Source organism: Mytilus galloprovincialis, chromosome 1 (assembly GCF_965363235.1).
Source record: "Mytilus galloprovincialis chromosome 1, xbMytGall1.hap1.1, whole genome shotgun sequence".
Taxonomy (NCBI): domain Eukaryota; kingdom Metazoa; phylum Mollusca; class Bivalvia; order Mytilida; family Mytilidae; genus Mytilus; species Mytilus galloprovincialis.
The window spans coordinates 89,430,632-89,446,270 of record NC_134838.1 but is presented as its reverse complement, the minus strand read 5'-3'; the positions used below and the strand labels follow the sequence as shown (position 1 = coordinate 89,446,270).

Sequence of the window (15,639 nt, the reverse complement as noted above, 5' to 3'; positions counted from 1 at the left end):
GACTAATTATGGACCCTTGGGTTTCGAAATTTCAAAAATAGATTTTTTCAACACATTGAAATAATAATATATAATTTAATAGAACAATGAATAGTCGGTGCATGCACATGAGAAAGAAAAATTGAAAGGGGAGACAATCAAATAATTATATAATGACATTGATCCCTCCCAAAATATTAAAATTGTCAACTGTTTTCTGGTTATACATGTTCATGTTGTATGGTTCCCCTATGAATTGCATGCAATGTTCCTTGTAAACCAATAGGGCGATGTACCGGTAATTACAGTGGAGTCCTTGGTGTAATTAATAATTAATCATCAAATTGAAAAAAAACAACATTTTATGTAATAACTCCCCAATTTTTATCAGGATTTTTTGGGGAATATATATTACTAAATTTATTTCACTTGACTGGGCCGGTTTAAGAAGTTTGCTTATTTAAGACCAGTCCATCTTTTAGACAGGAATGTTGGGATAAACTCATTAATGAAGTGTCCAGTTATTCATCCCATATCATACACTCAGTTCTTTTGTATATGGGTTTGGTGACATGTGATTAGAATTCAATAATTATTATGGGGACAAAGTCCCCAATAACAGTAGAAAAATCAATAAAACAAAAATCGTTCAATTTTCCTGAAATTTTCATTGTACTAATGAACTTAAAATTGTTCTATTTTTTTTATGTCATGTTTTGAATTCCCGCATCTGCGCAGAAATCTACAATGTACTTCCTTTTTCGGGTCTCGTTTGTATGAAATTTTGAGTAAAATATATATTTATCTGTCTAGTATAAAATAGGAAGGAACGCAATACCAATTTCATTTTTAATAATTTCTTGATATGAAAAAACGTTACCTGATGATAGCATTTCTTTGTTTACATTGCATATGACGTCATAACTTAAATAACGTCACAACTAAAATCCCTAACAACAGAACCAAAATCGGAAACGCTACGGTATTTCCGTTTCTTTTTTTTAACAAATATTTCAGTAACAAAAAAATAATTCATACAGACTTCGTCCCCATATACAGGTAATGCCTACCTCATATTAAAATGACAATCACCTTCTCACACACATCTTCAAATAGACTGTCCTTATGCAAATTAAGACATAAGCTCCACTGAATCAGTTGAAATAACATACACCTAATCGCTATTCTTTCCATTCCGGATAAATTACACAACTTTTTCATCCAGTTAAAGCTATCTGGGACCCTGATTAAACAATGCACCATGCATGATACTTTTTAATGAGACCTGTTTAAACTACCGTAAATACTTCAAACAAAATAATTTTTTTACTTCAATTTTAATTTCGAAAAAGTCATTAGTGGATCATACTCTATCAAAGTTTCTTAATGGTCGCTTTCTAAAGTTTTACCTCCCTCAGCCCTCTATTTTCGGCGGCATGACCCAAACAGGAAGTTGTGTAAATGACTGTTTTTCCTGGATTGGACTAAATAACGATCATAAGGTGTATTGGGGGTAACACGAATGACCGAATAACACTGTTATTATCCGAATAACACTTGCAATGACCGAATAACACTTTAAATTTTAATATTATCACATATTGGTGAATTTTGAACATTGATTATTAAATAATAATGTATTATCGATGTATTTTATAACTTAACAATGATTTACAAAAAGCAGATAAGTTCATAAAGATGGCGGCCATTGTGATTTCTATGGTCGCCATATGCGATGTACATACTAAATTTTAAAAGTTTTTTTATGAACTTATCTGCTTTCTGTAAATCATTTATAAGTTATAAAATATATCGATAATATACTATTAATTAATAATCAATGTTTAAAAGTCACCAATATGTGCTAATATTGAAATTCCAAGTGTTATTCGGTCATTACATTTACAAGTGTTATTCGGTCATTCGAGGTACCGGTGTATACACCTTATTGCTATTTAGTCCATTCCGTGGAAAACAGTCATTTATACAACTTCCTGTTTTGGGTCACCGGACGAAAAATGGAGGTCACCAGTAGTGAGCTGAGGGAGACAAAACTTTAGAAAGTGATCATCAAGAACCTTTGATATAGTATGATCCACTTTTTTCGAAATTAAAATTGAAGTAAAAAAATATTTTGTTTGAAGTATTTACGGTAGTTTAAACAGGTCTCATTAAAAAGTATCATGCATGGTTAATTGTTTAAACATGGTCCCAGATAGCTTCAACTGGATGAAAAAGTTGTGTAATTTTAGAACTTATCCGGAATGGAATAAATAGCGATTAGGTGTATTGGTAATGCATATAAAAAAATAACTAATAATTGAACTGGAATTTGAATAAAAATTGGGTGCGAAAGTGTAGGGGGGGAACGTGTCGGGTGCGAAAGTGTATCGACTATTGGGCGTCAGCGGACCTGATACATGTAACTGCGGGGGCAGATGGAAAACACTGGCACTGCCTTTTTTGTTATAGTTATTTTTTCTGTTAGTGTTATTCAACAGTATCATGCTGGGCCTAATGGAATTCGTGTAAATTTAGCTCAAGCATCAGAACTCCACTGTGTCTATTGTAAACATGCACAAGACAAATAAAATCTTACAAACTTGTATGGCAATAAAAATGCTTCGAAATCAAGGCCTAAACTATAGCCTGTATAGGTTGCTTTTTTACTGCTTCATTTTCCGTAAAGCACATTTACTAATATATGATGCTTGGATATTTATCATCAATTAGAAACTAGATTTTATCCAAAATTTAGGTTTTCTGCATTGTTTTTGTAATCATTTGTTGTGTTTTCTTACTTTTCTTTGTGACAGACGCCGTCCATCAGCGTCAATGTGATGCTTGCATCGTCTGAATCAGTTTTGTGTTTGATTACAGTGCGCGGTGATGAGGGAAATTTAATCAAAATAAATGTTTTTTCTACTGAAAATTTATAAAACTTCTTGTTTCTTTGAAAATTTAAACGAAAATAAAACAATTGATGATTAAATGCAATTTATATGCACATAATATTTTTTTAAAACAGTTCCATTAGAAAAGGTATCTTTTTGTCTCAAATGAACACTTTCCCATGATAGTTAGTTTTGGAGTTGTGAGTAGTGGCTGAAACTCACAGTTGAAAAATGGTTGCACACTTTGCCACTATCCTTTTTACAGGATTTATGATATATTCGGCTGTTCCAGGCTCAAGTATTAACAGCTTCATTTTTATTTTAAAACAAAGATGAGAGAGACTTTATAATTTCCCTTTTCCTGTAAACATTTATGATTAAGACAAAAATCACCTCAGTTTCACCACCTGTCAAAAATGGAGTTGTTTTGAAAATCTATTCTGTGATTGATTATTACTGTTTATCAAAACAAAGGTAAAAATACCTTTCAGGTCATCAAACGCTTCTGTTCCCTGATCTTATTGATTTGAGCGTGTTTCCTGGTTAGTGTTCCTGGTCATGGCACCATAAATGTAGCGATTAAAATTGGGGTCATCTACGCTTAGATATACTAACATGTCTGTTCAGCCAATATAGGAGCATTACTTTCTTAAATAGAATTAAAATAATTGCTCCTCTGCAGTTCAATCAATATATGTGTTGGTGATTTGAAGTTACATCAGACATATATTTATAGGTCTGCAGAGGAGCATAAAGAAACCATGAATATGCAGCAGCAAACTTTTATTTAAAAAGCGATTTTGAAAAGACGGATAAACTATAAAAATTGCCTCCTAAAGAAAGGGAATGTCCACCCATTTAGGGATTATCGGTCATCTTCTGATTTTATGGTTTATAATCTATAACTTAATTTTGTAATAGTTATTTTTATTTTATACATGTATATAGTTTTTGTTTTTTAGATGAACATCTTTTTTTTTTTAAATTTCAGGTCTATTTTCATGGCATCCTACACTAATGACAATAGCTGTAAGTAATTTGGATACTAATTGTCTTGAAATATTGGCTTGAATGAGTCGAGTAATATTATTTTTTGAGGAAAAATGTCTACTTTTATTCATGATCATTCATTACTTCAAAACTCTACATTTTGTAATAACAGAGAATTGTCTCCCCTTAGTAGTATATGGTTCGAGTTGAAAGTAAAATAAAGAAAGATAGTGTCTACCTAGTCCGAGATTACTCTGACGTCCAACGGCTGTTTTGCCAGACAAGCTGGGGCCGTGGGACTTGTCTGGCAAAACAGCCGTTGGACGTCAGAGTAATCTCGGACTAGTGTCTACCCTACATTTAATGCAAGTGATCGATGTATTAATATTCTTTTACATTTATTTCAGATGATGTTCCTTATGTTTGAAGCTATAATGCTGTTTAACCAACAAAGCTCATTGTTTTTAAGTTGGAGCCGATTGATTCGAGGGACAATACATGGGTTCGTGATGTTTTTTGGAGTTGTGTGTGCAGCTGGAGGCTTCACTGCTATTTACCTGAACAAAGACAGAAATAATAAACCACACTTTCAAACCTGGCATTCATGGTTTGGAGTGGGAACTTTATGTTATTTGATATTGCAAACAATAGGAGGCATTGGATTAAAATACTACAATATATTTCGTTTACCAGCAAAGTTAGTAGACATGAAACTTTATCATGCCACTTCTGGCTTACTTGCATTTACAGGCATATCAATAACAGTTTATCTAGCATTGTTTTCTGAATGGTTTTCATCAGTAGCTGATGGCACAACATGGTTTGCCTGTGTGGCATGCTTATCTTGTATGGCATTGACTGTGATGATGCAGGTTACCTCCAATTATATGCCACAGACCAAAAAAGTCCCACAAAATGTTGATACCAGACCAAAACATGGAAAAAAGAAATAAAATTTATGAAGTTTTAATTTCTTAATTTTCTGTAGCCTCTAGTCATCAGTTTTATTAATCTCATGCCGACATAGTCGAAGGCTACTTTAGTTTTGCACTCTGTCTGTCATTCTGTCTGGCTGCCTGCCCCACGTCCGGCAAATCAGTTTTCCTCACCTTTTTTTTCATGCTTGAAGATATTGATATTTTTTGTATTGTTTTATCATGACATGCATGACATGTTACAGATCAAATTTAAATTTTGTTCCAGTGTGAAAATTTTGTGCAGAGATATGGTCTTGGACTTCAAATATTCACTCAAATATTCCGTTTTTCAGCATTTTTTTCCCCTATGCTTGAAGATATTCATTTAATAATTTGTACATTGTTTTTCATTACAGGTTACAGATCAAATTAAAATTTTGTTGCAGTCTGTAGATTTTGTGCAGAGTTGTGGTCTTACTATACAAGTCCTTGTTTTTATTTATTCAAAAACACACCTGTAAAATCTGAGGTTGTCAGGTCAAACCCAGCTAGTGGCAAGGTGTTTTATACTCTAATCTAAAAGGACAAGGATAGCCAATTCTTCTGACATTGGTTGTTGATCCTATACAGGAGGGTCTGGATGGGGTTTATAGAATAGAGTATAATGGACAAAAGTGCAGAATAAATGGCTAGGCAAATAAAGAACTGACAAAAATAGACCTAAAAAATAAAGAATAGAGAAAAACAGTATAAAAAAAATTACAGATGAAGGACCTCTCATTCAGGTACTCTATCTTCTTTTGCCAATAAATACAGAGCATAATATAAGTTATAACAAATGTCACTGAAAGCAGTGGCGGATCCAGGGGGTCCAACTCTAGTCAAGCTTCAGTGATTCCCTATATAATAAACAAAATTTGTACACCCCTCCTCCCTCCCCCCCCTGGGATCCGCCTATGGAAAGTGGAGTTAAAAACCAAGCAATAAATAAAGAAAGAAAGAAGAGACAATGAATTAAAGAACAAGCATAAAATTCCTCCCCAAAATTCATAATAGAATTCTGGTTATAACAATTTACAAAGCCATCTAGGGTCAAGAATTAATTTCAAAATTTATTACTTTATTTTCATGACACAATCTGTAAGAAAATCATATCAAAGAGCAACACAATCAAGCAATTCTGGTCAGATTGAGAATATGACAATAAATCCAATGTCTCGTGAAGCTTTCTGCACGTTAAGAACCCTTTGAGCAACCTTTTAAGGGGTCTGGATGCAAGGCTTAACTTCTGTACCTATCCGATATACACATACCGTGACATTTACCACCCTTCATACCAATTGACCCTATTGCAAGACCTACCTGTTGTATTCATTGTTAATTTGTATTCTTCCTTGTACATGCATGAAATATTTGCTGCTGGACGTTAAGCAATCAACAATCAATAAAAACATTCGAGCAATATAACAACACATTACCATTATGCTAAAAGGCCATGAGAAGAACACTAAATCAGCTCTGAATCAAAATCTTCTAGAACTTTCTCGACTCAGAATTTGGATATTGTGTCAAATTCATATATGGATGCAGGGACTTTCGATGGATGGTGTCAAACGTTGTGACTCATGAATAAAATTACTGGGTCTGCTTCAAAAGCATTATATTCGTTAGATTTGGTGTTTTGTTAAAAGAAGTTTGAATAAATGAGCATCTGCGACTGTCAAAACACGACCTTCAAGATGAAATAGCACCAACATGTAAAATGGAGTTCAGTTCTGTTATAACTTGACAGGTGTCAGATAAAATCAATTGTACGTCCTGCCTATGATAACAGGGTGCCTAATGCTTTCTGGGCAGTGTTCTTTCAGTTTGTCCGTCTAGTATCAGCTTAATGGTCTGGGTAAACTGTTAATAGACATAAGACGATGTGGTATGAGATAACTTTCCATTCAAGTCACAATTTATAAAAGTAAACCATTACAGTTAAAAGTACGGTCTTGAACACGGAGCCTTGGCTCACACCAAACAGCAAGCTTTAAATGGCCCCAAACTAAAATTACTAGTGTAAAACCATTCAAACGGGAAACCAAGCATGTTTAGCATGAAGATGTGAGTGACATCAATTTGAAAGTTAATATGCATGTTGATGTTAACTTTCTATAAATGTTTGCCCAAATATAGTTTTAACCTCGTATTTCAAGGTAAGGGTCTCGGTGTACTAAGCAGTTCATCTACAGATAATCTAGCCTGTCAACACTGATGTGAGTTCGAATCCCGAGACTGGATGGTCTCCATTCTTAATTGACTAGCAGTGCCAGTTTTCTCCAGGCACTCGTTCTCCCTCCAATATAAACTGCCTGCCACGATATAGCCATGATGACTTAAAGTGGCATTTAACACCAACAATCAGTCAATCATTTTCATGATTCGGCGAACATGTGAAATGTTATAGCATGCAATGCGCGAGTATTTTGTTCATGTAAAAGTTTTTGTTTTAGATAGTTTAACTTTACCATGCAGTCATTGTCCTTTCAACGTGAGACCAAACAAACTAAGTGAACATGTTCGTTATTATGCTGTTATTTACCAGCTACACAACAAACTAAGTGAACATGTTCATTATTATGCTACACATCTGTCATATAGACCTTTTAGAAAACTCTTGTAATCTGAAACTACTGGGCCAATTCAAGTTACATTCAATTACAATCTTTTTGAAGTTTCAAAATTCTATTCAGAAAGTGTGCCATTCTCCCATCTGTTTCTATCGAACATGCACTCATTAACAAATATTAGCAGACATTCACACCCTTCATTTCATGAAATGCTTCTTTCTGAGTGTGCATGAGCTTTTGCAACTGGACGTTTATCGGAAAGGGAACACGGTTTATTTTTCAATCAACAAGATCACAATTTACCTTGGTAACTGGAAAAGGCCTGGAATTTGAATCAGTTGTTTCAGACCTGGTAAATGCTCTTGAATTTTTTAGATGAAATTTGTGAAAACTCGAATACCGTCCAGGCCATGTGTAACTCTTAAGTTTAACTCGTTTGAAATGCAAACGACGGGTAATCTATTCAAGATTGATGGCTAACCAAATATTCGACTTATACGACACTGTACAATCTATAGTTAACCAGATTTATATAGATTCAGATTAACCAAGATATCCAAAACATACATTTCATTTTAAACAATTTTTTAATCTAAATCATAACAAGAAGCAAATTATGTTTTTGTTAATGACGGAGCATCTATGTATTAAGACAATCTAATATGACAGATATAAGTTTTTTGATTCGATATATTCAAAACTATTCCGTACAATAAAGGAGTTATGGCACATGAGTTATGGCTGACCAAACTGTCACAGTGAAAAAATTGCTAACACCCTTAAATATAAAACAATGTATTTATCGTTTTTTCTAAAACATGTTTCGATTTTTACAATTTTTATTTTTTTACCGTATAAAACATCTCTGAAGGTACGAAATTTTGAGGCATCAATGCGACAATAAAAAGAATGTGTGCATTAAATATAATGTTCATTTCCTCTTTTGACCTTGTAGTGTGCGGCCTTAGACATGGATAAAGAAAAGTGGATTAATTGTCTGTTATGGTAGAAATGTAGTCGAGCATAGCGATGCGATACTTTTTGTACGACTTTATGACAAAAGCAATGATATTATTTCCGTGCTCTTTTATGTTTTCGTTAACCACCTTCCCTTTTGAATCCATCACTTTTCATGGTAAAGGTCGGAATACGCACCGTGTCCAGTAGTAGTAGATTTTTTTTCTATTTGCTGCTGTTGCTACAACCTGAAGACAGTATATTTAGTATTACACATAAGATTTTCTCCGTTTCAGTCCATGTTTCCTACACCACTCCAACATCTCGTCGGTGAAGCCTCCAATCACGGATTTATTTTCATATGATATGCTCCTACCAACATAAGCAGTGTGTTTAGGAGTTTGCTCATGAACTGGGTCAACAGGTGCATAATCCTCCTGAGAGTTGAAGGGGTCCACAAAATGATAGTTCCCATGATATTGTGAATTCTTGTCTCTACTAAAATGCGGTTCTGTTATAATAATAGCATTCACTTTATTGTTACCATACCTAGAAAAATATATCAATAAATTTATTTTAACAACCATTTTTTGCAAACATGATGTGTAATAGATGGGGAATGACATTTAACCACAAAATAAATTATAGTTGTGTAAGAAAAGTAAGTTGTCAATGGAGTTTAAGTTTCTGCGTTCGGTTGAATTCTTTATACGAAAGTTCCATGGATTTGTGAAAAGTGAGCATGTTCTTTTTTTTTTGTGATTTTAATCTGGTTCAACAAAAACTGGTGGAATGTACAACAAAAAATGTAAGTGCAAAGACAGAAAAGTTAGGGACAACCAGTAGACTTGTGTGTTTTTAAGTACAACGAATTACTGCAAAAGGTAACTTCTCTTTCTACACTAGTGTTAGTGTATAATTTTTGTCGAGCCTGCAACTTTTTGGCGGCGGCGGCGGCGGCGGCGGTGTTAGCTCACTTCTTAAAAGCTTTATATTTCAGAAGGTGGACCTGGATGCTTCATACTTTGTATATAGATGCTTCATGATACGAAGTTTCCGTCAGTCACATGTCCAATGTCCTTGACCTCATTTTCATGGTTCAGTGACCACTTGAAAAAAAAGTTCAAATTTTTTGTAATGTTGAATTCTCTCTTATTATAAGTAATAGGATAACTATATTTGGTATGTGCGTACCTTGCAAGGTCCTCATGTCTGTCAGACAGTTTTCACTTGACCTCGACCTCATTTCATGGATCAGTGATCAAGGTTAAGTTTTGGTGGTCAAGTCCATATCTCAGATACTATAAGCAATAGGGCTAGTATATTCGGTGTATGGAAGGACTGTAAGGTGTACATGTCCAACTGGCAGGTGTCATCTGACCTTGACCTCATTTTCATGGTTCAGTGGTTATAGTTAAATTTTTGTGTTTTGGTCTGTTTTTCTCATACTATATGCAATAGGTCTACTATATTTGTTGTATGGAATGATGGTAAGGTATACATGTCTAGTGGGCAGATGTCATGTGACCTTGACCTCATTTTCATGGTTCAGTGGTCAAAGTTAAGTTTTTGAGTTTTGGTCTTTTTATCTAATACTGTATGCCATAGGTCAACTATATTTGGTGTATGGAAATATTTTATGATCTTTATGTCAGTCGCGCAGGTTTTATTTGACGGTGACCTCATTTTCATGGTTCATTGCACAGTGTTAAGTTTTTGTGTTTGGTCTATTTTTCTTAAACTATAAGTAATGGGTCAACTATATATGTTGTATAGAAGCATTGTTAGCTGTACATGTCTGCCTGGCATGGTTCATCTGACCTTGACCTCATTTTCAAGGTTCATTGGTCTTTGTTTAGTTATCTTGGTTAATGTTAAGTTTATGAGACAGTTGTAATAAAACTAAGCTTTATACTTAGGACTATCAACATAATATCAATGATTAGTATAGAAGGCGAGACATTTCAGCGTGTGCACTCTTGTTTATGAAGTAATGCAAACGATTAGATATTACAGGTTAGATTGTAGGACCATGATTTCTTTTATTAACAGCTATATGGTTAAGAATTTGAGTTTGCTTACAGTTACTGCAAACATTCTGTAATATATACGACATACAATTGTTTATCATTTTGTGATTTCTTGATCTTTTATGTCGTTTTTTTTTAGAGAAACAACAAGCATGTGCTTTGTCTGTACTGTTCAAAGTTAGTGTTATTTTATGTAGTTGAGTAGTCCACTGGCAGAATGGTTGAAATATCAGAAAGCTTGTTTAACCCCGTATCTATAAATACCTGTCCAAATCCAGTAGTTGGACTTATTGCACATCTTCACGGTTTTTTTGTTGTTGGTGAAAATATATGTACCTGTACATAATTTTGGCCGTGAGATCATTGATATCTTTTCATTTGATTAATTCACAACTTTAATTAGATACTGGCACGAATAAATTACACCCGCGTCTATTGTTAAATACTGTATGTTGCCGTGTAGTTGTAGATGTTTGATTGCTTATGGTGTTGGTTTGCTGTCTCATTGACTAACACTCTTCGTCTCCATTGATTGTACAGTCGGGTTAGTAACAAGAAGAATAGATAATACTGTTTGATTTAAAATACTATTGGATATTTAAATATTATGGTCAGTTACTTGTGTCTTGGGAATTGATTAGATCAATATCCTTTATTAGCATCCAAGAATTATACTTAAAATGTTGATGGTGTACACATTTGCTTACGGATGGTCAATGATACTCCACCAAAAAAAAAAAAACCAGTTTACATATTCCAAGTAACTTCGTGTTGAACAGAGGACCTCAATAACAATTATAAACTAGAAGTTGAACACCCTAACATATGCCACCACCAGTGCTGATAGTCTTAGAATGTTTCAAGACCCACCTCGACCACCACCCAGCATATTTACAACTTCACCATTGTTCACTGTCATAGAATGTATAACACACATTACCCTTTTTCTTTCTAAATATTTTACATGAGCACCCAAAAGTGGCAGAATAATGAATTTATTGATGGTGACCACGTAATTGTAGATTGATTGGTTGATTATGGATGGCTTAATGTCCAGCGGCAAATATTCTGTTCATGTTCAGGATGAGAACAAATTAACAATCCATGCAATAGGTAAAAGTAGAAGCAGTGGTCAGTTACTTATTTATATACAACTTCACTACATCACCCAAGAGCAGATAAAAGATAACCAGTGGATAGCAAATCGTCTAGTACACAAGTAATGGACAGTTTGTACTATACTATTCAACATCACACGAGAGCATTCCATTAATAGCTGACGAATACTGTACCATCTCAATGATAAACCTAGACAAGTAACTTGTAATACAAATAACTTTGTGACGTTACGCGCGATGTTCGTGCCTATAAGCGTAACAGACGTTATCGCTAAAATCGGACGTTTTTTATGGTTCAGACGCTACAAAAATACTTCTAGAATAAGTAACGTTTATAACAATTCTATTATAATGATATGTATTCCCAATACAATGAATATCGTCACTTTTAGCAAAAAATTTGACCTCTTTTAAAATAATTCATTTTAATGTAGTTCTAATACAGACAAAACGAGAGCTGTGGTCACGATCATCTCCCCTTCTCCCCTTAAATTATTAGGATTATCTCAAGAAAAATTTGTCAGACTACATTATTATTTTTTATGCACATCCTATACACACAGTATACTACACTAATGTAAAGTTTCATTGAAATCCAAAAGTAATTTACAAGGATAACCACCAACAAGAAAAATTGACAGACAGAAGGACATGGTGGTTCCTGTATAGCCCGACACTATTTTTGTTAGGGGATATAACTATAGAAGAAAGAAGTTTTTTAAATAATAACTTTATTGTGCTCCTTCCATTTCATCCAATACTGATAAAATGTCAAGATGTGTAGTTTCCGGAAGAGTAACAGTTCCACGCGTCGAACATTGAAGAGTTGGTGAAATGTAAATAACAGATGCAATGGAAATGATGGAATGTTTCTTATCCAATAGTTTATACGACAACAGTTTTTTGGTTTGGTCAAAGTATAAACCACGAACAACTTTGGATCCCTTTACGTAAGTTATGCCCCAATCATCAGTGGTGTCCTTTTTAAGAGTTTCGGGGCAAGCATCTGCTTTAAAAAGATAATAATTTGAATCTGCTTCATCAGTGTATACTGCCAGTATTGTTCCAAGTGTAATCAGGTCTTCCATTTCGTAATTTTCCGTGGATTCTTCAGGACCCGAATGACGGGTTCGGTTGTTATCGACAACTATCGGTATGGTCGCCTTGCTCCCAATGGAATTATTCGTGCAGTCTTTGTAAGTACCAACCAAACAGTTTTCACAAGAATAACATGACAGGTACCTAACTGTCAAATTAGCATCGTTGAAAGAGGAAAAAACTTGATGAAGACTTCTAATACCAGGAACGGGTTTAAAAGATATTGTGTCACGATCTATGCTCTGGACATATCTAAATATTCGGCGCTTACAATACAATGACTTAGTGTCCTTCAAATGTTTCTCGCAATATTTAAAAAAATCGTCCGCAGATTGTATTATTTCCTTCCCGCGAAAAACAGCCATGTCTACTTGATTCTTTAAAAAGCCACCGGCTGCGTCCTGAGGTCCCTTTGCGTGCGAAGTTTCGAAATAATTTCTAATAAAAAGTTCATATTCGTGTTTGGAACAAATGTCGGTTAACATTCCAAAACAATTTCGTGACTTATACTGAACCGGACAACCGTCAGTAAACTCATGAATAACTTTGACATCATATTGAATCAAATCTAAATACTCCTTGACAAGGGTTTGAACTTTTTGGGTAAAAAATTGGTCATGTTTCTCATCCGGGCTTATTACAAAAAAATGCTCAGTAATAATAAATGGAATATCCGACAAACTTTCTACTCCGTCTACCTCCAAAATTGCATGTCGATAAATTACGGACACATGAATAGATACCTCGGTGCGCTGAAAATAAGTTTGTTGAAGTTCAAACTTTTCTTTGCAACCGTAGTTTTCGGAATAGTCATGAATTATTATACAGTGATTTGGTATAAGTTTTCTTTCAAACATTTAAGTTGTGCATTTTGCCACTGTGCACGGAACTGATGTCCTGCAAATTTTTCTAACCGGTTTAGTGCATTTTCTGACAAGAGTAAGTTTTTTCTTTGAATTCACAGTGATATAATCGTACCGTTCCCAAGATACATTGGGAGCATCATCCGAAACATTCAACTCTTCGTCCGTAAATTTTAATAACGAAAGTCCACATTTACTACATTCACGATCTAAACATGCCTTCGAGTAAGAATCATTAACCTGATCCTTATCACATAGAGTAGCAACGGCGATATCAGTCAGGTGTTCATAAATAGGGTATACGTTTTTCTCGAAATCTGAAATGTTCGGAATCGTGTATTTTTTTCGAAAATCCATTGTTTTTGAAAACAAAGATCTGGCTTCTATGTGGTAGCGACAACAGCAGGTAACACGATCTTTTGGTCTTGCTGACCGAACAAAATACGGCTTTAATCTCTCAAATGTTCTTTGGTTCATTTTTATGTTTGGATTATTTATACAAAAGTCATTGAACACTTCAGTTTGAGATTTATCAAGTATATAAATAGGATGTTTTAAAAATTGTTTGGGGCCAATACGGATACGCTTCGTGTCATTTTTGTTTCCAGACGGACGGGACGTATTAGGATCTGTCCAAAAATTGTACGCGATTTTCTTTACATCGTCAGTAATAGCATCTTTCCTCGTTTTTCTCTCAATATATGTCCAACATGACTTTTCAGAACTAAATATTTGGGTGCGTACTCTTTTTCCTTTCGATATCCGTTTCAGGGGTAGTCCCAACTTTCTTGAAAGCAAAGTTTTCTTTCGTTCTTTAGTTATGTTTTTACCACTTGTGCTTGCTACGATTACACTTAAGGCAGTTCTTGCCGAATCAGATCTTGAAAATTTGGCCTGGTCGACTATCTCTTTGAGATCATTTAGAACAGCATTGCCAAGTTGAATGTCTGTTTTTTCTTCTGGTGTCACAACAAACTTTACTTTTTCAAGCGATTGAACAGTTGGGGATTGTTTATTGTCTAAAGCCTCGGTCACACCTTACCGGATAGCTCGAACGGACGCCTAACGGATAACTTTTTTTCAATCCGTTAGACGTCCGTCCATATCCGTTGCATGTCCGTTAAGCGTCCGTTTTATCCGTTGCATGTCCGTTAAGCGTCCGTTTTATCCGTCGACGTCCGTTCTGTCCGGTGGAAAATTTTGAGCATGTTCAAAACTTTGAACGGACGTCTAACGGATAAAATGTCCGTTGAACGTCCGTTAGACGTCCGTTAGGCGTCCGTTTTGTACGGTACTCGTCCGTTTTGTATCCGTTACGTGTCCGTTATACATCCGTTGGAGGTCTGGCAGATAAATTCACCAACGGACTTCTAACGGACGTCTAACGGATAAAACGGATGAGAAACGGACGTATAACGGACGTATAACGGACATAACGGATGATGAACGGATCTGAAACGGATAAAATTGATGCCAATTGAAAATTTCTCGTCAGAAATGCCAAAAATATTTCTTAAGGTTCATGAATTCTTATTATTCATAATCGATCTTAGAGTAAGGGCACATCTTCACAATCAATCAGCTGTTAAACTTATTCAGGTCAGACACTACCCTTTAGCGGCATTTTGAAGAACAAACAAAAACCAGTTACACAGAACTTTGACAAATAGATTTGCTTTCATTATATTGCATGTTTTTTCAGTTTTGTTTGGTAGGATTTGCATGATTTTTTATGTGATAGTCGGTTAAAAAGTTCATCAGAGCTCATGTTTTGTCTGTTATTATGTATATATATGCCGACTCGAAATAAAATCAACTTACTTAATTACTTAACTAGAACATTTTCAATATTAATGCGATTGACATGTATTATTATTGTCGCCTTTAATTTTTTCGTATATCTTGTTTATCCGTTTTATCCGGTACGCTTCCGTTAGGTGTCCGTTTTATGCGGTACTCGTCCGTTGGATGTACGTTCGACATCCGTTCTGTCCGTTACGTCTCCGTTTCTCGTCCGTTGCATATCCGTTGCATGTCCGTTATGCATTCGTTAGGCGTCCGCTTTAGTTGGTCAGTACATCAACGGACGCCCAACGGATAACAATTTTGTCAACGGACAACTTTTATTTTCATCCGTTAGGCGTCCGTTCGTCTTATCCGGTAAGGTGTGACCGAGGC

At 34.9% G+C, this 15,639-nt stretch overlaps 3 protein-coding genes across 21 annotated transcripts in view; 1 reads left to right on the top strand and 2 right to left on the bottom strand.

Annotated features, from left to right (window-relative positions):
• The window catches only part of LOC143043917 (protein polybromo-1-like), a 60,822-nt gene extending 57,936 nt beyond the window's left edge, over positions 1-2,886 (bottom strand). For 9 of the 13 annotated variants that reach the window (XM_076216042.1, XM_076216047.1, XM_076216048.1 and 6 more), the window contains exon 1: positions 2,781-2,885. The gene's annotated coding sequence lies outside the window, so the exon portion shown is untranslated. Of the gene's footprint in view, positions 1-1,049; positions 1,192-2,578 lie in introns of those variants that run through there. The other 4 variants (XM_076216053.1, XM_076216043.1, XM_076216044.1 and 1 more) reach the window with 4 other exon arrangements.
• Positions 2,887-3,019: 133 nt separating this feature from the next.
• On the top strand, positions 3,020-4,833 carry LOC143044055 (transmembrane reductase CYB561D2-like). The gene is made up of 3 exons (XM_076216055.1): positions 3,020-3,171; positions 3,865-3,902; positions 4,271-4,833. Exons 1-3 carry the CDS (start codon positions 3,105-3,107, stop codon positions 4,814-4,816), a joined length of 651 nt encoding a protein of 216 aa, XP_076072170.1. The 5' UTR covers positions 3,020-3,104; the 3' UTR covers positions 4,817-4,833.
• Positions 4,834-8,171: 3,338 nt separating this feature from the next.
• LOC143043767 (uncharacterized) overlaps positions 8,172-15,639 on the bottom strand; it is an 81,680-nt gene continuing 74,212 nt past the window's right edge. The window contains exon 23 of one of the 7 annotated variants that reach the window (XM_076215955.1): positions 8,172-8,901. In XM_076215955.1, coding sequence (XP_076072070.1) covers positions 8,622-8,901 — 280 coding nt within the window. In that variant the 3' untranslated portion in view covers positions 8,172-8,621. The remainder of the gene's footprint in view (positions 8,902-15,639) is intronic. The other 6 variants (XM_076215948.1, XM_076215967.1, XM_076215961.1 and 3 more) reach the window with 6 other exon arrangements.

Coding starts and splice junctions, on each gene's coding strand:
- LOC143044055 (XM_076216055.1), top strand. CDS start 3,105: ATGGTTGCACACTTTGCCACTATCCTTTTTACAGGATTTATGATATAT. Junction 3,172..3,864: donor TTCGGCTGTTCCAGGCTCAA/GTATTAACAGCT, acceptor TTTAAATTTCAG/GTCTATTTTCATGGCATCCT. Junction 3,903..4,270: donor CTACACTAATGACAATAGCT/GTAAGTAATTTG, acceptor CATTTATTTCAG/ATGATGTTCCTTATGTTTGA.